This window comes from Bos taurus, chromosome 8, assembly GCF_002263795.3.
Source record: "Bos taurus isolate L1 Dominette 01449 registration number 42190680 breed Hereford chromosome 8, ARS-UCD2.0, whole genome shotgun sequence".
Lineage (NCBI taxonomy): Eukaryota > Metazoa > Chordata > Mammalia > Artiodactyla > Bovidae > Bos > Bos taurus.
In genome coordinates this window covers 91,412,909-91,435,099 of record NC_037335.1, presented here as the reverse complement: position 1 = coordinate 91,435,099, position 22,191 = coordinate 91,412,909, and the positions used below count along the sequence as shown (strand labels likewise).

The following is a 22,191-nucleotide window of genomic DNA, read 5'->3' as shown; positions in this document are numbered from 1 at the left end:
TCAAACTATGGCCTTTCATTCTGACACTAGGCCATAATTAAGAGTACAGAGATGCCACAGCCTGTATGTTACCTCTTTTGTCTCTTCTTCCAAAACTCAAGAAAGACAGAGACTTTGACCAAGCATTTTCCTGCCTTTTCCATAGCAGAACATGTACTGATGGTGCCTTGGTTCACAGGGTTAGGAATCAGTATATCATTCAGCTGGTAATTTTCCTTTCTTTGACTCCTGGCAGAAGCTCTCTCTAGAGCCAGAGCCAACTGTTTTTCTCTAATGACTTAGAGGGAGGTTAGCCTGAGGCTGTCGTGGGAACTGCAAGTCTATTTATCATCTTTTTCTTTGTTCCATGGATGGTATCCAACATGCAGCTTTGACTGGCCTCATGGGAACAAATATGTTGATTATTTCCACTCTAAAAGGAGAAACACCAATAATAAGATTTGGCTATTTTCTAGAATTATGAATATAATGTTGCTGCTGCTAAGTCACTTCAGTCGTATCTGACTCTTTGCAACCCCATAGAAGGCAGCCCACCAGGCTCCCCCATCCCTGGGATTCCCCAGGCAAGAACACTGGAGTGGGTTTTCATTTCCTTCTCTAATGCATGAAAGTGAAAAGTGAAAGGGAAGTCGCTCAATCATGTCCGACTCTGAGCAACCCCATGGATGGCAGCCTACCAGGCTCCTCCATCCATAGGATTTTCCAGGCAAGAGTACTGGAGTGGGATGCCATTGCCTTCTCCAGAATATAATTATAAGCAATTATTAAAGTATATGCATACTTATTAAAACTTATTCCTTGCACCAAAGATATTTATTGAGCTGATTTATTTGCAGTTGAATGTGGTGAACAGTAGAAATGAGATATATTAAAGATGCTGAGAACTTCCATAGCTTGGAAACTTGTGAGACTATATAATTAACCATTTATAACAAATTAATTAACACACCCCTTAACTAGGAATAGAAATTTGGAGTAAGACCATAAGTCAAACACCCAGTCCAGGTGTTAGAACATGAGGATGAGATTTCATTTGCTCAATGAAATAGGACTCTTCTTCTAGAAAGATTCCAGCTTATTAATTCCTAGAGTAATTATAGGCAATGCCTTTTTTTAAAATAGGTCTTTTTATTAAGAGAGAAGCAAAGATGGGCAGTACTTCCTGGCTTTGCCCTCGCCCCTCTTCCTTACTTTCTACCTTTACTCCTCTTTGCCAGGTTTCTAGCCAACACCACTTTCAGAGGCCTCAGTGGTTCCATCAAAGTGAAAGGTTCCACTATCATCAGCTCAGAAAACAACTTTTTCATCTGGAATCTGCAAAATGATCCCATGGGAAAGCCAATGTGGACACGCTTGGGCAGCTGGCAGAGGGGGAAGATTGTCATGGACTATGGAATATGGCCAGAGCAAGCCCAGAGGCACAAAACCCACTTTCAGCACCCGAGTAAGCTAAACTTGCGAGTGGTTACGCTGATAGAGCATCCATTTGTCTTCACAAGGGAGGTCGATGATGAAGGCTTGTGCCCTGCTGGCCAACTCTGTCTAGACCCCATGACTAATGATTCTGCCATGTTGGACAGCCTTTTTAGCAGCCTCCATAGCAGTAATGATACAGTGCCCATAAAATTGAAGAAGTGCTGCTATGGATATTGCATTGATCTACTGGAAAAACTAGCAGAAGACATGAACTTTGACTTTGATCTCTATATTGTTGGGGATGGCAAATATGGAGCCTGGAAAAATGGGCACTGGACTGGGCTGGTGGGTGATCTCCTGAGTGGGTCAGCCCACTTGGCGGTCACTTCCTTCAGCATCAATACTGCACGAAGCCAGGTGATAGATTTCACCAGCCCTTTCTTTTCCACCAGCTTGGGCATCTTAGTGAGGACACGAGACACAGCAGCTCCCATCGGAGCCTTCATGTGGCCACTCCACTGGACAATGTGGCTGGGGATTTTTGTGGCTCTGCACATCACTGCCATTTTCCTCACTCTCTATGAATGGAAAAGCCCCTTTGGCATGACTCCCAAGGGGCGGAATAGAAGTAAAGTTTTCTCCTTCTCTTCAGCCTTGAATGTCTGTTATGCTCTCTTGTTTGGTAGAACAGCAGCTATCAAACCCCCAAAATGCTGGACTGGAAGGTTTCTGATGAACCTTTGGGCCATTTTCTGTATGTTTTGCCTTTCAACATACACAGCGAATTTGGCTGCCGTCATGGTAGGTGAGAAGATCTATGAAGAGCTTTCTGGAATACATGACCCTAAGGTAATACTTCTTTTTACTCTAAATTTCCTTATTGTCCATTTTAACTCTGTTATGCTGTAGTAGTTTATATGCTTTCATCTAACACAGAATATTTTCTGAACCATCTGTGGAAATTAGTCCAAAAAGTCTGTTGCCTAATTGCACTAAATATTTCATTGCTTTATTAAATGAAACAAAAAGAGTGAAGGATGTTTTTAGGAGATTTTGTTCCAAGGAAAGTCTAATAGAAACGTCTATTAGTGTAGTTTTTTCCTTATGTTAGTTAGCCATCTGGCAGAATGGCTATCAGGGAATAGTCTTACAAAGTATTTTCATCCAAAGTAAAACTTCAAAAACTGATTAATTACTTCTCTTGGGAATTAATGGAAATAAATAATAAAGTCCAAATTTAAATAGTAAAGAATCCTTTTTCACCATGAAAAATTGTAAAATGGAAAGAACTAACATTTTATCATAAGCACCCAAAGTCAGAAAACTAGAAAACTCAATGCGTATAGCCAAGGAGTACTAAGCTAACTAAGCTGGCAAGATTAACTAGGAAGAGAGTGTCCTTTTGGGTAAGAAAGGCTGATCACCTTAGGGTTGGAGGAGGATGTCAACAGTCACATTACAATGTCCAAGAATATTCAAGAAAATCGTCTCTATTCTAGGCTACCTTTCATATTCTAGACATCTGACCCTATGAAGAAAGGAGGTGGGTAGGGTTCAGGTAAGCAGGTAAAGCGGTGGTGATACTTGAGTAAATAGCCATGTCTGTTTGGTGACAAGACCTCTTTTAGTGACTACAAGTATGGCAAACTTGGCCAACCTAGTGGAGTGGAGAGGAGGGGCTTGTCAGGGCTCAAAACAATAAGAAAAGGAGTCAAGGGAATACTACAGTCCGAGTGGGGAACAGAATGCAGATCCAGAGCAGACATGTATTCCAATCTATAGAACCCACCTACGAGAGACTGGAGAAAGCTGCAATTTAGTGAACATACCCAGGATACACCGTGTTAAAGCATCTTGAGCTAAGCTGAGCATTTCAGACTATGAAACACCATCATGACTTTTCACATCAAATATCATAATATTGAACCCTTTATCATATATTTTTATCAAACATTTAAAATTAATTGCACAGAGAATGAACAAATAGGACATTTACTATTTTTGTTAAATGATAAGGTGGTCCAGAGAGCTAGTGTCAGTTTTAGAGAATTCTCATAAATAGTTTGGATTAGGATATATGGTCTGTTCTGCAAACAAATGAATGTGAGAAATTTGACCCATATACTGAAAACCTGCTTAATACATGTGAACCTCATGAAAAGGTTCAGCAAACAATGGATCATTGACTGGCCAATGAATTACATTTGCTTCTTAATGTGCAGTCAGGACTTTAGGTTGTCATCTGGAATTTAGTGAACACAAATAAGTTCTATAGTATAAATATATGTGTTACCTTAAAGAGAGATTTGGTGGTGCTTCAGCATTCATATTATACTGGTATTAGCAGCCTCTGTTTATTCTTTGCCCCAAGAGGTCTGTGGATCTCCCAAAAGTTTGCCATCTTAATAGAGGCTTACTCAATTTTTTTTTTTTTTTGGCAGTAATCTTGCAATGTGATTCTTAAATTACAAATTCAACTTGGAAACTCTTCGATCCAATCTAGTATAAGAGACAATATATGTGCTGGTTGTTGTGAAGATTCTGGACCATTATCATATGTAAAAATGTGAACATAATACTGACTAGAGTTTTATTAATCAGAAACAAAGATTATCAAAATTTTCATGGATGTTATGCATGAGAAACCTGAAGCAATTATCATTTTAAGGATTAAAAGGAAAAGCATAACAATAAACCATACACAGCAGTAAAACAAGTTTTTTTTAAAGCAAAAATGAGCAATCATTCCATTCCCAATAAAAAGGTCACATTTTTATAAACCTAACCCAGCCCTCCAGACAAAGTGAGAGGAAATCAGTTCATTTTAATCACTCAGTCATGTCCAACTGTTTGAGACTCCATAGAGTGTAGCACACCAGGCTTCCCTGTCCATCACCAACTCCCAGAGCCTGTTCAAACTCATGTCCGTCAAGTCGGTGATGCCATCCAACCATCTCATCCTCCTTTTTAATATGTTGTCTAGGTTTAATATGCTGTGAGAGGAAATGGACCATGTCAACTTTGTGTTACATTTACTAAGGTCTTAATGAAGTGGACAAACCTAAATCTAAAACATTTTCAATTTTAGATAATAAATGAATTTTCACTAAGGTACCCAAAAATGTATGTCTCTTTCCTAATGTTGTTTAAAGTCTCTCACTTCTTTTCCATATAAAAACACCTAGATAATTTGATTAAGAAATACCCAACATCTGAACTTTTGGTGAATAAAGTTGGTGACAGAATTGTTCAATTTTCATCCAAATGTGTAGTATTATGCAGACTACATAATGACCTCATCTTCCCAATGACAGGCATAATCAAAACAATTTCCATACCTTTCAGTCACTCAGCATTCATTCTTAAATATATTCCACTCACTCACATGAGCTCTTTTCTCTCCTAACAATGCTCAATTCCTTGAATGATTTTATCTTTTTTCTTTTTTACACTAAATGATGTGGAAAATGCAGAAGTAGAAAAGTAGAAAAGATTTTAAAAAAAGATAAAAACACAAGGAAAAACAACTTAGAAAGTTTTAAGTGTTGGTAGGATTGAAAATTGGTACAGCCACTATTGAAAACAGTCAGAAGGTCCTCAAAAAACTAAAAGTTGAACTACAAAAGAAAAAGGTATAAGCATGCCAAAGTGTGTTTCATGCCAAACAAATGAAACACATCAAATTTCAAAGAAATGGTAATTGCCTTCAATGGAAGGCTTAATTAATAAGATCATAGCATCTGGTCCCATCATTTCATGGCAAATAGATGGGGAAACAGTGGAAGCAGTAACAGACTTTATTTTGGAAGGCTCCAAAATTACTGCAGATGGTGATTGCAGCCATGAAATTAAAAGACACTTGCTCCTTGGAAGGAAAGTTATGACCTACCTAGACAGCATATTAAAAAGCAGAGACATTACTTTGCCTACAAAGGTCCATCTAGTCAGAGCTATGGTTTTTCCAGTAGTCATGCATGGATGTGAGAGTTGGACCATAAAGAAAGTTGAGAGCCAAAGAATTGATGCTTTTGAACTGTGGTGTTGGAGAAGACTCTTGAGAGCCCTTGGACTGCAAGGAGATCCAACCAGTCCATCCTAAAGGAAATCAGTCCTGAATATTCATTGGAAGGACTGATGCTGAAGCTGAAACTGCAATGCTTTGGCCACCCAATGAGAAGAATTGACTCACTTGAAAAGACCCTGATGCTGGGAAAGATTGAAGGTGGGAGGAGCAGGGGACGACAGAGGATGAGATGGTTGGATGACATCAACTCAATGGACATGAGTTTGAGTAAACTCCAGGAGTTGGTGATGGACAGGGAGGCCTAGTGTGCAGCAGTCCATGGGGTCACAAAGAGTTGGACACGACTGAGCGACTGAACTGATTAATTAATAAGATAAACTGTGTTCTTATTCTTGAAGAAGACTTGGAATTTGAATATCTGCATCAAAGAAGAAAGAACAGACTTTCCAAGAAAAAGAACAGAACAAACTACTTGGAGGTAGAACATACAAGGCACAGTCAGGATATCTTGAAGAATTCACTTTAGCCACAGCATGAAAGGAAGGAGAAGATCTACGTCTGAAAAGTAACTTTGGTTGAGATATCAGAGGATCTTTGACATTGGGCTAGAGATCCATTGACATTTTTGAACAGTAGAATAGCACAGAGAAGCAGAATCCATTTAGAATGGTTGTTTCAGCAGCAGCAATTAAACACAATTAGAAGAGAAAGACAGTGTTGGAGCTGGAGAAAGAGTTGGAGTTATAGATATTGTCACTGATAGAAAGAAGAGTCCAGAAACATTATGGTTACCAGATCAGTTATTGTTGTTGTTTAGTTGCTAAGTCATGTCTGACTCTTTTGCGACCCCATGGATGTAGCCCACCAGGCTCCTCTGTCCATGGGATTTTCCAGGCAAGAATACTGAAGTAGGTTGCCATTTCCTTCTCCAGGGGATCTTTCTAACTCAGGGATCAAACCCGTGCCTCCTGCATTGGCAGGCACAGTCTTTACAACTGAGCCACCTGGAAGCCCAACTGGATCAGTAGTTATCTGTTCAGTTATCCATTCAGGACTTGGCAATTAACTGGATGTGAGAGTCAACAGAGAGTCACACATGCATAGTTGCAGGTCTGAGTGTATAAAATGTTGGTACCATTCAGGGAAGCAGAAAAGGCAGTTTATGAACTGGAAATTATGCTGATAAGTTCAGTTTCATACTTTGCATTTTAAAATCTGTGTTGAGCATCCAGGTGAAATCCAGCAGGCCCTGGGAAATATGAAGCCAGATTTCAGGAGTGACATTGACACTGGTGGGAATCTGGGGCAGAGAGGTGACGCTGTGTTTTAAAGCACTGTGGGGAGTATGAGATCCCCAAGGGAGAAGGCAGTAGGGAGAAAAATTGCTGTTCGAGGAGAAGTAGCAGGCATAAAGTCGGCATATGGTTTTGTGGAGAGATAAGGTGGAAGTTGAGGAGATAAAAGTACCTTGAAGCAAAATCATGCAGGCTCTTGAATGCCTCTTGGTAGACTGAATTTTAACTTCTTGAGATGAAGATTGATATTATCCCACCTACTAAGGTGGTTATAGAGAGGACAAAGATCAGTGTCCAGTCCAAACCATGAAAATTAGCATGTATGTGTGTATTTTAATGTTTGATGAAACTGGGTTTATGTGGTTTGCTTTTTTCTAATATTTTTCAAACTTCCATTTTCATAGCATTTAGTTCTGAGGAGTGAAAATGTATCATGTACATGGAAGCCACAGATCTATTGTTCTCCTGAGATGTTTGTTTTTCCATTGTAATGTGAAACTCTCCTAATACTGAATGAGATGTGATGTATATGGAGTGTTGTTCACACTCTGAGGTTTCTTCCACCCCTTACTCATGGTCTGTCTCATTTCTTTTCATACATTTTCATCTCTGTCACCTACTGGGTATCAGAACAATTCTCATTGTACTATGCTGCCATTTTTATCCTGTTTTCCCACAGCTCATTTAATTCACCTCAGGCAAATTTCCTGGTGCCTCCACATTAATGCTCTTGAACACCTGCCTCCTTCCATTCTCTAACTCTTCTTTAATTATCTTGGGATAACCTCCCCATGTCTCTTCTATAATTGTATGCCTGAAAACTTTGAGAATAACAACTCTTAGACTTCCCTAGAAGCATTTTATTAAGAAATATGTTCCTAGGAAATGATGTCCTCAGCTCTTGGAGACCATCTAAGCAATCCCAGTCTAAAAAAGCAATTCCTAAGAGTTCCATCTACCATTTCCTAAAAACTACTTTTCTGTTATATAAAATATTTTAAATTATAGAAATAGCATTTTCTTACTTTTGTGTAAATAGTATCTATTTCTAGTCCCCAAAATTGGCTATGGTTTTTTTCCTAATGTATCAGTCTTGGATTCTAAACAATAAGTTATAAAATATTCCTATGGGAAATGTGTTCGGATGAAAATCTATTGACTTAAAAAGTAAGATTTACGATCTGTATTTATACTCAGTCCATCAGCAAATTGAGTCCTGGCTGCATATGCATCTGTAACCATGGTATTAGATAACTTACAATGACTGAAATAGCTCCATTTTTCTCCTTGGTCATAACTGTTTAGCATGCTGGCTATACATTTAACACAGTTAATAAACTGTTAGGCATTAAGAGTGTGAACATTTTATCACCATTTCAGAGCAGAGATTCACTGGCTTCAACCAACCACTTTGAATCAGAAGTAAAATTAAATGCAAAATGCTGTACAGGACAGACCAATTTCTGATTCACTACAAGTTACAGCAGCAAAGGCAGGTTAGAGTGCTTTTCTTTTTTTCTGACAGGGGGTCACAGGGAAGGAATAATCTTGTTGCTGGCTGCTCCTACAGATAACCCCAAGGGAGAGGGATTGCCCTGCTGTGCAAATGAAATTCAAGAGAATAGTTCTATCCTCACTTAGAGAAACTATTTTTGCCAGAATAATTTACTTTACACTAAAAGTAATATATGTAGCTTCTCATTCTCTCCCACCAACTCTTTTGGGAAGCAAGCTCCATGCTTCAAAGCAGGTGGGCTCTTGAAGCACAAGACCATGAAAGCAAGAATTTAAGAGTAATACATTTAATAGACCTTATATGGGTATTTCTCCATCATAAAACTAGCACCATCCATTATAGGCAGTGCAGAAAATAGTGTAGACAGATGGAAGCAAGTGCTTATTGCCTCATCATCAAAAGTCATTTCCTCTTAGCCTTTTGAGATGATTGACAGGTGAAAAAAAATGCAGTATTATTTTTATCCAGTGAGGTCTTCATCTTGATCTATGGTCAAAGGAGTAGACCTGGGCATTCTTAGAACATTCTAGCCATTGACATTCAGTCTGCTGAGGTATAAGAGATGAGATCATTTCATAAATCATAAGGTACACTGGAAAATAAAGCCCTGCCTCCTCTCATAGAGTTGAATTAACAGAGTTGAAAGGATATGTGAGCAGTCAAAATGAACTATTTGCTGATTTTAATACACTTTCTAGTTCTTTTCCAGCTTCTCTAATAAAATGCCCCCTTTAGCCCTGTGTCTCTAATATATATTTTAAAAGTTGCCTCCTTAGAGGGATTAGGAGACTAGTGTCATTTTTTTTGTACAGGCAAATGATGGTCCTGTTTTACAAAAATAGTCCTGGTGAACATTCAAGTAAATATTAAAAATTAAAAAGTCCTGCCTGTGAAGACAAAAGCAAACTTTAATCAGAAATATTAAAGTAAAGTACACTCATATAGCCTTAGTAGGAAATGATAAGCATCTCCCAAGATAATAAAAACCACCTTCACTGATCCTTCATATAACACCATGTGGCTGCCCAATAAAACATATGAATTCATATAATAAAATCTGGCCTTGAAGAAGGGGGGAGTGCCAGAACTCTAGGGAAAAAAATATGTTGAAAATGGAGTTTGAGGTTAGAGGAAAGAAAACTGAACTACACCACCATTTATTTGTTTTTCCTTTAATTCATCCAATAACAGCAACTTTTGTTCTAGGCACCATGCTAGGTGGCTAGGAATTTAGTAGTCAGCAAAACACACACTGTCCTTGCAACACAGGGAAGAAAGATATTAATCAAAGTGAAGTCGCTCAGTCGTGTCTGACTCTTTGTGACCCCGTGGACTGTAGCCCACCAGGCTGCTCCGTCCATGGGATTCTCCAGGCAAGAACACTGGAGTGGGTTGCCATTTCCTTCTCCAGGGGATCTTCTCGACCCAGGGATCGAAGTCAGGTCTCTCGCGTTGCCGGCAGACGCTTTAACCTCTGAGCCACCAGGGAAGCCCAATATTAATCAAGGGAACACATAAATCAGGTAATGATTTAAACTGTGATTAGCTGCTGTGAAAGCAAATACAACAGAATCTGAGAACCTGGCGGGAGATCAGATCTGAATGGAGAATCCGAGAAACCCCTCCCTTACCTCACCCTGAGGAGGGAAATTCTGGCTGAGATATGAAGGATGAGACCTGAAGGAGGCAAATGAGCAAAAGAGGAGTTGCGTGAGGTGACAGCATCTCGGGGTGACATGCAGAATGAGCAGAAGCCCGAGACTGGAGGGAGAGGGTGCAGTCCTGATGCTCGCTCATGAGCTACAAGATCGGAAAGCCAGGAAAAGGGGAAGAAAAAGAGGACAAGACATAAACTAGAGAGGTTTTGTTACCAGACATTCTAGAGAGAAAATTTCTTAAAAGAAGAAAAATCTAAGTAATGCTGTAGTTTCGGTGGAGTGGCTTTTCCCCTGGGCTCCATGTACTTCTAGATAGAAAACATAAGAGGAGAAACATCCCAGTCACTTTGGCAACAAAAATTCATGATAGATCAGGGAAGTGTCCTCCATAAGAAGTGCATTAAAAGAAAACAATTTCTAATGTACTAAATGTAAAAGACGATTTGGATGAAAAATTGAATGTGCTAATGTTGCACATCTTATGAATATACTCAACCCAATGAATCATAAATGAGTGGATTGTATGGCATGTGAATTATATCTTAATAAAGCTACTTTAGTAAATCCCAAGCAAGCAAACAAACTGCCATATTACCAAACTGGAAGGCTAATTATTTAAAGATGTCAGAATTGTCCTTGATTAATTTAAAGCAATTCCTGTGAAACTCCCAAAGGATTTTTTTTTATTGGTTTGTTTGACTGTTGCTGAATCTTCTAAAAAAAAAATTATTTATATATATTATTTAAAAAATATTCAAGTGACTTGTTCTAAATATTGAAATACTTAATATTAGTAATAATAACAGAACAAGCTAATACTTATTAACTATTCCCATATGCCAAGCACTGCTGTAAATGGCAGTAATAAGGTAACTGCCCCCCACTGAGTAGTCATAGAAATTAAAATAATCCAAGTAAAGCAACTAGCATAGTGTATGACAACAAGGGGTCACACACAAAAAATAGAATTTATTAGATTGTCAGATTTTAATATCATCATTAATTATATCTTGAACAATTAGTGTCCTCTCTCACACACTCACTGTCACTGTGAATTGGATAAATGGCAAGATTCTCTTTTTGAGCTCAGTTCTAGAGAGCTTGGAGGCAAAATTCTTGTGCACTAAGCAGATTTATTGTCTGGTGGTATGCATTTTAAGCATCATTACTGGCTTGATGTAATTTTTCTACTTCAAACTATTTTAATTTATGTTGTCTTGTATTTTATGTGACCTTTAAGCTGCCTCAAGTCTTTTCAGGAAGAGAGCAAGGTATACATGAAATAATGCTAAAATCAAATTATAGATAAAGGATATTAACAGCAATTCAGAAAAGAAATAAAATTGACCAATAATTTTTTAAATATTAACTCTTACTTGTAATCAAAGAAAGTCTAATTGAAACAGTAATGAAATGACATTCTTACCTAACAAAATAGGAGTGTTTTATTGATAGTTCTCAATCTTGATGGAAGCACATTAAGACTAACACCAGCATACACTGCTATTGTAAGTTGTTACAATATGTTCATAAATCAAATTGGCCATTTATATCAAGAGCTTTAAAAGGGTTCATGCCCTTTCATCCTTGACTTCACTCCTAGGAATCTGTCCAAAGAAAATAACTTCATATATAAACATCAATTTATTGCAAAGATCCACTGCAGCCTTTCTCAAAACATCAAAAACCTGGAAATCACATAAATGTCCAGCAACAGCACAATTAATGCATTACAATGTTACTATGTATTATAAAAATGCATCCAGTAGAGATAATTTTAAAGAGCTTTTAAAGTGTCAAAAAAATCAAAACATAGTGTTAAGTAAGAAGTTGGGAAACATAGCAATATAGTTCCAATTTTATAATATGCATTTGTACCGGCTATAAAGAGGAGTAACTAGAAGAAAATATAGCACAGTGTTAACAGCACTGGTATCTGAGCAGTGTAATTACAGAAAATATTTGTTTTATTTCTACTTCATGTTTTCTACAGTTCAGTTCAATTCAGTCTCTCAGTGGTGTCCGACTCTTTGTGACCCCATGGACTGCCACACACCAGGCTTCCCTGTCTATCCCCAACTCCCGGAGCTTACTCAAACTCATGTCCATTGAGTCAGTGATGCCATCCAACCATCTCAACCTCTGTCGTCCCCTTTTCCTCCCGCCTTCAATCTTTCCTAGCATCAGGGTCTTTTCCAATCAGCCAGTTCTTCGCATCAGGTGGCCAAAGTATTGGAGTTTCAGCTTCAGCATCAGTCCTTCTAATGAATATTCAGGACTGATTTCCTTTAGGATTGACTGGTTGTATCTCCTTGCAGTCCAAGGGACTCTCAAGAGTTTTCTCCAACACCACAGTTCAAAAGCATCAATTCTTTGGTGCTCAGCTTCCTTTATGTTCCAAATCTCACATCCATACATGACTACTGGAAAAACCACAGCTTTTACTAGATGAAGCTTTGTCAGCAAAGTAATGTCTCTGCTTTTTAAAATGCTATCCAGGCTGGTCATAGATTTTCTTCATATTTTCTACAATGCTCATATATTATTTATGTTATTATAAAGCACATAATAAGCCAAGTAAAAATGAGAATAATTCAGACACAAGACAATAGTCACGATAGCACTATTTGCTACACATGCACCCCTTCTGTATGGAGCCTTTCAAGTCCAAATAGAGTGAGTTCCTCAATGAGTAGCACTTCCATAGAAAAATCTTTACATCTTTAAGATGCTATGCTTTCCAAAGAGACTTTTAGAAGCATATTTTCATTCCCATCCTGTTTATTCCCTTCATAGAACTTAATGAAATCTGAAATTGTCATGTTATCTATTTCAGCTAATTGTCCCACTGTGTCTTCCTCATCACTGAATCTTCAGAGTGTTGGAGGAACAATAAATAGTTTACAAATGTTATTCAATTAATGAGTGAATGAAAAATGGCAGCATCATTGGAATAGGGCTATAGCATTATGCAAGGATTACTTTGAAATTGATCAGTCAATCAAATGCTTTAGATAAGACCATACAAACATTCTCATACTAGATTCTGTAAAATGAATTGAAGGAAAACCTCCCAGTAAGGGACAATGTACTGTGAAACAAAGAGCAAAGTCTTCGTGTTGGACAGATCTAAAGTTTAATGTATGTTTATGTGGAGTTTGACAGGCTGCTTGCCATGACCTCTGTGTCCTCATTTGAAAGGATTACAGGATATAATGGATATAAAATATCTATCCAAAGTTCTGATTCCATCCACCACTAGATTATAAACTCCAAGAGAGGAGAGTTTATAAATTAGATCTATCTTATGCATCTGTATTCCTAGAGTCTAAGCATATGGCAACCATTCATTCAGATAAGTATTGAGTAAATAATGCACTTGGCCATGAGGCCAAGCAGAAGTGACCAGTATGTGTCCAGTAGGAAAGAGGCAGAGGGCAGGAGCACCTGTCACTTGCAACTGAAGAGTATACCCAAGCGAATTTCAGATTATATCCAAGAGTGACCCATAGCATTTCAACCATGAGACTGATATAAGCAGATTATCAAAGCAAAGAAAATCTAAGACCATGATGCCCATAGAGGAGGCAAGGGTAAGTTATATATGATCCTGGAATGAGAACATGAGATTGATAATGCTACCACAGCGTAGGTGGTTTTAGGTCCTCAGCATCAGATGATGGAGTGAGGTCAGAAACATTTAGAGGTCTAGTAAGGAGAGTTGGGCATCTGGTCCCATCACTTCATGGAAAATAGATGGGGAAACAATGGAAAATACTGACAGACTTTTTTTTTTTTTTTGGCTCCAAAATCACTGCAGATGGTCACTGCTGCTGCTGCTGCTAAGTCGCTTCAGTCATGTCCGACTCTGTGCGACCCCATAGATGGCAGCCCACCAAGCTCTGCCGTCCTTGGGATTCTCCAGGCAAAAACACTGGAGTGGGTTGCCATTTCCTTCTCCAATGCATGAAAGTGAAAAGTGAAACTGAACTCGCTCAGTTGTGTCCAACTCTTAGCGACCCCATGGACAGCAGCAGCCTACCAGGCTCCTCCATCCATGGGATTTTTCAGGCAAGAGTACCAGAGTGGGATGTAATTGCCTTCTCTGGCAGATGGTGACTGCAGCCATGAAATTAAAAGATGCTTTCTCCTTGGAAGAAAAGTTATGACCAACCTAGACAGCATATTAAAAAGCAGAGACATTACTTTGCCAACAAAGGTCCATCTAGTCAAAGCCATGGTTTTTCCAGTAGTCATGTATGGATGTGAGAGTTGGACCATAAAGAAAGCTGAGCACTGAAGAATTGATGCTTTTGGACTGTGCTGTTGGAGAAAACTCTTGAGAGACCCTTGGACAGTAAGGAGATCTAACCAGTCCATCTTAAAGGAAATCAGTCCTGATTATTCATTGGAAGGATGGATGCTGAAGCTAAAACTCCAATACTTTGGCCACCCAATGAGAAGAACTGACTCGATGGAAAAGAACCTGATGCTGGAAAAGACTGAAGGTGGGAAGAGAAGGGGACAACAGAGGATGAGATGGTTGGATGGCATCACCAAATCTATGGACTTGAGTTTGAGTAAGCTCCAGGAGTTGGTGATGGACAGGGAGGCCTGGCATACTGCAGTCCATGAGGTCACAAAGAGTTGGACATGGCTGAGCGGTTGAACTGAACTGAAGGAAAGTTGGACCATGAAGAAGGCTGAGTGCTAAAGAATTGATGCTTTTCAGTTGTGGTGTTGGAGAAGACTCTTGAGAGTCCCTTGGACTGCAAGAAGATCAAACCAGTCAATCCTAAGGGAAATCAACTCTGAATATCCATTGGAAGGATTGATGCTGGAGCTGAAGCTCCAATACTGTGGACACCTGATGTGAAGAGCCAACTCATTGGAAAAGACCCTGATGCTGGGAAAGATTGAAAGCAAAAGGAGAAGAGGGTGGCAGAGGATAAAATAGTTAGCACCACCAACTCAATAGATATGAATCTGAACAAACTTTGGGAGATAGTGAAGGACAGAGAAGCCTGGCGTGCAGCAGTCCATGGGGTCACAGAGTCAGACATGACTTGGTGACTGAACAAGGATCAGCTACACATTACATGACACTTAGTAGGAGTTTTTTAAAAATGGATATTTCCCTTCCTTTCCTGAATGTACTTTAATTCAAGCAACTTAAAAAAAAAAGAGAGAGACTTTCTGTTTCGGGCTGATAAATGGAAAACTGAACAAATGAGCATGCAATCTGTTTATTTTGTCACCTACTTCCAAAATAATTTTGAGGAGACATCTTTATAGAATTTTTTAAATAACTGAAGCTTTATTACTTTCAAATAGATATAGTAATTCATACTAACTGCAGCAAAATGTTTTCAATTAGACGTCCTGCTGGGTTTCCTTTAATGACTATCTAAGATCACTTCTCTCATTTGAATACAAACAGAAAATGTGCCAAATTTTTGCAAACACTTCCCTTAAATTAGGGGAAAATTGGCCTATAGTTTTGTTTACATTATTAATTTCCTTACAAAGCACAGTCTTTATACATAGATACTTTCATATCAATGAATATGTCATAGGACATCTGTAAATATTCGCATATATGTTGTTGTTGTTTTAGTCGCTAAGTCATGTCTGATTCTTTTTGTGACCCCATGGACTGTAGCCCACCAGGCTCCTCTGCCCATGGGATTTTCCCAGAAAGAATGCTGGAATGGGTTGCCATTTCCTTCTCCAGGAATTTTCCCTACCCAGAGATTGAACATTCACATATGTAGTTATAAACAATCCGTATACATTTCTATGGATTGTATGTCCACACACATACACTTATATTATGTAAAAATTCAGTTCAGTTCAGTTCAGTCTCTCAGTCGTGTCCAACTCTGAGACCCCATGAATTGCAGCACGCCAGGCCTCCCTGTTCATCACCAACTCTCAGATTTCACTCAAACGCACGCCCATCGAGTCGGTGATGCCATCCAGCCATCTCATCCTCTGTCGTACCCTTTCCTCCTGCCCCCAATCCCTCCCAGCATCAGAGTCTTTTCCAATGAGTCAACTCTTCGCATAAGGTGGCCAAAGTACTGGAGTTTCAGCTTTAGCATCATTCCTTCCAAAGAAATCCCAGGGCTGATCTCCTTCAGAATGGACTGGTTGGATCTCCTTGCAGTCCAAGGGACTCTTAAGAGTCTTCTCCAACACCACAGTTCAAAAGCATCAATTCTTCAGTGCTCAACTTTCTTCACAGTCCAACTCTCACATCCATACATGACCACTGGAAAAACCATAGCCTTGACTAGACGGACCTTTGTTGGCAAAGTAATGTCTCTGCTTTTCAATATGCTATCTAGGTTGGTCATAACTTTCCTTCCAAGGAGTAAGCGTCTTTTAATTTCATGGCTGCAATCACCATCTGCAGTGATTTTGGAGCCCAAAAAAATAAAGTCTGACACTGTTTCCACTGTTTCCCCATCCATTTCCCATGAAGTGATGGGATCAGATGCCATGATCTTAGTTTTCTGAATGTTGAGCTTTAAGCCAACTTTTTCACTCTCCTCTTTCACTTTCATCAAGAGGCTTTTTAGTTCCTCTTCACTTTCTGCCATAAGGGTGGTGTTATCTGCATATCTGAGGTTATTGATATTTCTCCTGGCAATCTTGATTCCAGCTTGTGCTTCTTCCAGTCCAGCGTTTCTCATGATGTACTCTGCATATAAGTTAAATAAGCAGGGTGACAGTGTACAGCCTTGACGTACTCCTTTTCCTATTTGGAACAAGTCTGTTGTTCCATGTCCAGTTCTAACTATTGCTTCCTTACCTGCATATAGGTTTCTCAAGAGGCAGGTCAGGTGGTCTGGTATTCCCATCTCTTTCAGAATTTTCCATAGTTTATTGTGAATGTAAAAATTAAAACAGGTTAAATGGACACACACATTATAATTAGGAAGAACTATTACTCCAGGTCACTCCTGGACATAATATGGAAATCACCTGGCTACAATTTTCAACTGCAGGTAAGAGATGCTCCCACCCTCTGTCTGTCCTACTGGACTCAACTTGGCCACACCACACTGCTTGGTCTTATAAATCATTCAAAGTATTCAGATTGTTCCATACTCAATGTTATGGGATGGATAGATAGATGGAGAGCCTTGGTAGGTGGTGAGGTACTGTGATACAAAAGGCAAAGTCCTGATACTAGATATATAGATGTTTGAAACTGAGTTTGATGGTTTGCCCTGGGAAACATCTCATTTTCATGCTCAGTAAATATCTATATGTGTCTGATGACTTTGTAGGCAATCCCCCAAAAGTTTTATGTCTAAAATATATTTGTTAGCTCCATTAACAGTGTGATTTAAGGTGAGTGTTGTATTTTTATAATTTAGTCTCAACTTGACATTTTGGCCCTTAGTCAGATCAGAAGCTATGTGATCTAACCATGAGTGTATCCAGTGGCAAGTCTGGAGGCTTAACTGTGAGTCCTCTTCCATTATGAACTCAGTCTGGGAAATTCACCCAGTTGGTGCTCAGTTTTCCCAGTTGTAACTGCATACAAGCTTGCTCCAGCCAATTCACCTGCACTGTGCATGCATGCATGCTAAGTCGCTTCAGTTATGTCCAACTCTGCGACCCTATGGACCATAGCCCGCCAGGCTCTTCTGTCCATGGGATTCTCCAGGCAAGAATACTGGAGTAGGTTGGTGTGCCCTCCTCCAGGGGATCTTACTAACCCAGGCATCCAAACCACATCTCTTACATCTCCTGCATTGGCAGGCAGGTTCTTTACCATTAGCACCACCTGGGAAACCCCCAAGCTGCACTATATATACATATATATTCAATTGAATTACAAATATATAGAGAGATGACATTGTGCATAGCTGAAGTTTAGAAAAGATGCTTTGTCAGAATTCATTAATAGTTTTCAAACCTGAAAGTGCCCTTCTATAGTATTTTATCAGAAAACTGTTGCCTAAAAAATGCCAAATAACAATACATTTTTAACAACCCCAACCAAAACACCCTGTCAACCTTTATTGGTTTTATTTTATCTAGCTTTTTCTCATGCATGATCTGAAGACATAGAATTAAAGGAAGTGAATCTTACTGCAAATAAGTATGTAAACAAAGGTAGATATATAAGTATGTGCATTTCCTGTGGTTTACATGTTCAGTGTGATGGTCAATCAGCATCCTGAGGGTCATATATGAACTACTTAGCTTTGTAACAAGACCATATATGTAACTTCAGGAATAGGTACTGAAACTATCATCAATAAATAATTAATAATGTTTATTAGACACCTGTTTAGTTCCGGGGATATGCTAATTGTGTCACATGGATTTTTCTCATTTAAACTTTACTGCATGCATACAGATGAGGAAACAAGGCTGAAAGAAATTAGGTAAGTTATTCAGGGCTGAAAGTGAACATGTTAGCCACTCAATCATGTCCAATTCTTTGCAACCCCATGGACTGTAGTAGCCTGCCAGGCTCCTTGTCCCTGGACTTCTCCATGGACAAGAATACTGGAGTGGATTTCCATTCCCTTCTCCAGGGTATCATCCTGACCCAGGGGTCAAATCAAGGTCTCCTGCATTGCAGGCAGATTCTTTACTGTATGAGCCACCAGGGAAGCCCCAAGTGGCTATATTCAAAGCTCCATAGCTTATAAATAGTAGAGGCAGGATTCATTTCCAACAAATCTGACTGTGAATCATTCCCATTCAGCATCATTTATACATGTAGTAAGAATGTCCTCCCCAACCTGATTTATTCCATACAGCCTTATCCCCACCTCTGGACTTAGTCTGGGAAAGCTGCTCACATGCAAAGATGATTCAAGGGCACAGACAGCTCTGAGACTGTGACATTTGAATCTGTCCCCACACAGCATAGTATATGTTTCAGTATGTAATAACTAAGTAAGAGAGACACAGATTCAAGAAGGATTAATTCCATCCCACCCTTACCATCAGCATCATCACTACCCTACCCAGGGAAGTGTTGCAGCAAGACTGTACCCTCCTGGGTACCTCGTATACTAAGGAGGAGCTATGTACATGCAGAGTGTCTTCCATCCACCACCACAGTGGCATACGTCACTGTCTCAGATGCTGCCCTGCTCCCCTGCTTCTGCTCCCTGTGAAATACTTGCTTAACTTCTGCTCTTAGCCTGTGGTCAGAAAGCTCCAAATGAATCTGTAGTGTCTGCGTATGAATTCTGGTGCTAATTAATCTTCCCCCATTGCCGGGATCCAGCCCTGTGGATCCAGGGAATTCGAAGCAGGGACGGCGTCAGCGAACTGGATACAATAGCTTTAATTAAATATTAATTAGAGATATAAAGAGTAATAGAATAAGGATAGCTCAGCAGGAAAATTCAGTGGAGAAAAGAGGCTGAATAACTTGGTTTACGTGGAAAGCTAATAAAATTCCAAGGCAAGGAATTTATGTCACCTACGTAGGTTGCAGGCGTCCTCCCATTCTCCCGAAGGAGAGGAGACACTAAGGCCTCTCCGGTCAGATCTTAGAAGCCCAGGCATAATTAGTAGGCTTGACGAGCCTCCACAATCCAGATGGGAATTCAGCCAGAAGGTGAGAGAAACAACGACATGGGGAGACCAAGTTTTGGTGAACAAGGCCCGCACTTTATTTTCCAAAGTAGTTTTTATACTTTAAGTTGTGCATAGAGGACAATGGGGGAAGGGGTAGAGTCAGCAGTAAGCCAGGCTTTCTTCCTGCAAACTTATCATATGCAAAAGTTTAAGTGACTTACATCATCTTCTGGCCAAGAGGCCTGTTAACATTTTATGACCCTTTCTTCAGAAAACTTATTTTTCTCTAAAGGCGATTATTCTAAAGTCAGGTGCCACCCTCCGAAAGCATTAGATAAAGTTGCATTCCTATAGGGCAAAGGTGTGGTGGGCTATAACAAGAAAAAGAATTAACTCAAGGGTCCAAGGTTACAAACTAAAGCTACTACTTACATTCCTATACACCAATTATATTAATCAATACACTGCCAGGGACACAGTAGGTAAGGGATATGGAAACTTAGCAGCAAACATTGGCCCAACCAGTGAAAAACCCTTCACCAATACAATTTCTAATCAATCTTTTAACTGCTCAAAGGAATCTGTATTTAGACGGTTTAGAACATCTCATGCCTCTCACAGTTGGGAGGCTGTGAACAATCACATGTGGCTGGAAGAACCTGTTCAGGCAGGCTAGAGGACTTCCAAAGGAGTTTATAGATTGAAACATTCTTGTCACGCCCAGGAACTTTATCAACTGGAGCCATAAGTTAACTCTTTTTCAGAGAGAGGTGGTGGGGGACAGCCCCCCGTAAAGTCAGAGGTGTAGGTGAGAGCACAAAGCAGTAAAGTAGGCAGACTGTGGTTTTGGGGTTAGGTGCTCGAGAATTTCCAGGGGGACTCCTGAGGCTCGATCCCGCCTTTGCATATGCTGAGCCTCCTTCCTCATGACCTTTGCCATGGGTGGAGTTCCTCATGCTGGCTCCCGGCATCCCATTAAGTCCCTCAAACCGGTACTCCACTCTGCTTTCAGCACTGCTCAGCTCACACAAATTTTGTTCAAAGAGAACCAAGACTAAGTCAGTATCTATTCAACGGGCTATTGTTTATGCCATTGAAAGGCTAGAAATAATCTGTAGTCATTAAGGGGAGATTGATTAAAGTAATGCACATCCCTTCACTGGTACACAGTGTTGCTATTAAGGAAAAAATGAGCTACATGTTGTCCAAAAAAGTAGATTATATGAAGTATGTATATAAAATAACACTTTACCTACATCTTATAAGTGGTATAATGCCCTATTAACAAGTCTAAGATTCCAGTTACTTTAATACGGCCATGCTGCTTAGCTCTGGTCCTCTCCCAGCACTGGGCAATGCTTTGACTCAGAGCCCCAGCCTCCCAACCTTAGTTTTATCCCAGCTGGCAGACATCTTGGATAGTGGACCTATGACAGTTTTGTTCTTCATGGTCCACCCAGAATCCTCCCTTCCCCACTATCGAACTGACCTATGCCACTTCTGCATCGTTTGGCTAAACTAGCAGCACACCAGTCCATCCTCTAAAGAGTTTCAGAAAAGAACTCCTAGTCTTTGTCAGTGGTCAAGCCTCACTGCAAAGAAATTCTTCATTGTGTTGCTTTGTGAGCCTTTTTACTCTGGTCCTTTCCTCTGTGGAGAAAGCAACTATCTTATCAGCTTCTTCTTTGAACCATTATTAACCCATTTCTCACCCTGCTCCTCACATCTTGTAAATCACTTGAAAAATCATTGCTTTCCTGCAGGGAACATTGATGTCCCTGCATTCACCATAATGTTGCCATCATTACTCTCCTGTCTATAATTCTTGTTCTTGTCTCTAACTGAGTGCTAAAAGAAGAGAAAGTATTACATATAGGACATACTAGCTTTTAGCCTAATCCAGCGATTTTCTTTTCATTTTTACATGCTTTTAGAAGATGACTATTTTGCTTCACTACTATGACAAACAATAATGGCACAAATTATTTATAAAGCTCTTCATTGCTTCCCAAATACTTTCTCTCCAGCGCCTTGTTTTATCCCTTGTCTTTGTGAGGCAAAAAAGACATTTAATAGCAAAGAAGACTTGGACTCAGAGACTTAAGTGATTTTTCAAAAGTTCAGGCTGTCACTTGAACTCAAGTTTCCTCATTTCAAATCCACCACAATTTTCAACAAGATGTACCCCTCATATTAAACTATGTTCAAAAACTTTTTAAGCATACGAGGGTAGGAATGCACACAGCTCCCAAAGCTCAGCATTTCAGGAATGTAATTTGAGAAAAATAATTATCAGAATGAATAAGAAATTCATAATATGTTCACAATTACTACTCAAGGTTCATCTAATACTTGTGAATTACCTTAGATTTTTAGATGGATTATGCTTTCAGGGAGCTGAATATTTTGCAGATCAAATATAAAAATCAAGCAGCTTATATACTAAGAGCCAAACTAAAGTCCAAGAATGCAGAATATATTTTGCTTTATGTCATGTACCAAATGACTAATAGGCAGCAAGGGCTTTCAGGGTTATAATTTTAGCCCAAGGTTCTGGTAACTACATGAAATCCTTGAGTGGTTTATGATATCATAAGGTGGAATTATAGCTCCCCATGGGCAAAAGTTGTTGAAATGCTTTCAGCAATTGAGTACCATAACTAGCCTGTGCTCTATAGTAATTATAGGAAAAACTATATTAAATACCTAGTCACGTTGACT

General features: G+C 39.4%; 1 protein-coding gene across 1 annotated transcript in view; it reads left to right on the top strand.

Annotated features, from left to right (window-relative positions):
- GRIN3A (glutamate ionotropic receptor NMDA type subunit 3A) overlaps positions 1-22,191 on the top strand; it is a 200,552-nt gene that overhangs the window by 76,895 nt on the left and 101,466 nt on the right. Inside the window, 1 exon segment of the mRNA NM_001191535.1 lies at positions 1,218-2,265. Coding sequence (NP_001178464.1) covers positions 1,218-2,265 — 1,048 coding nt within the window.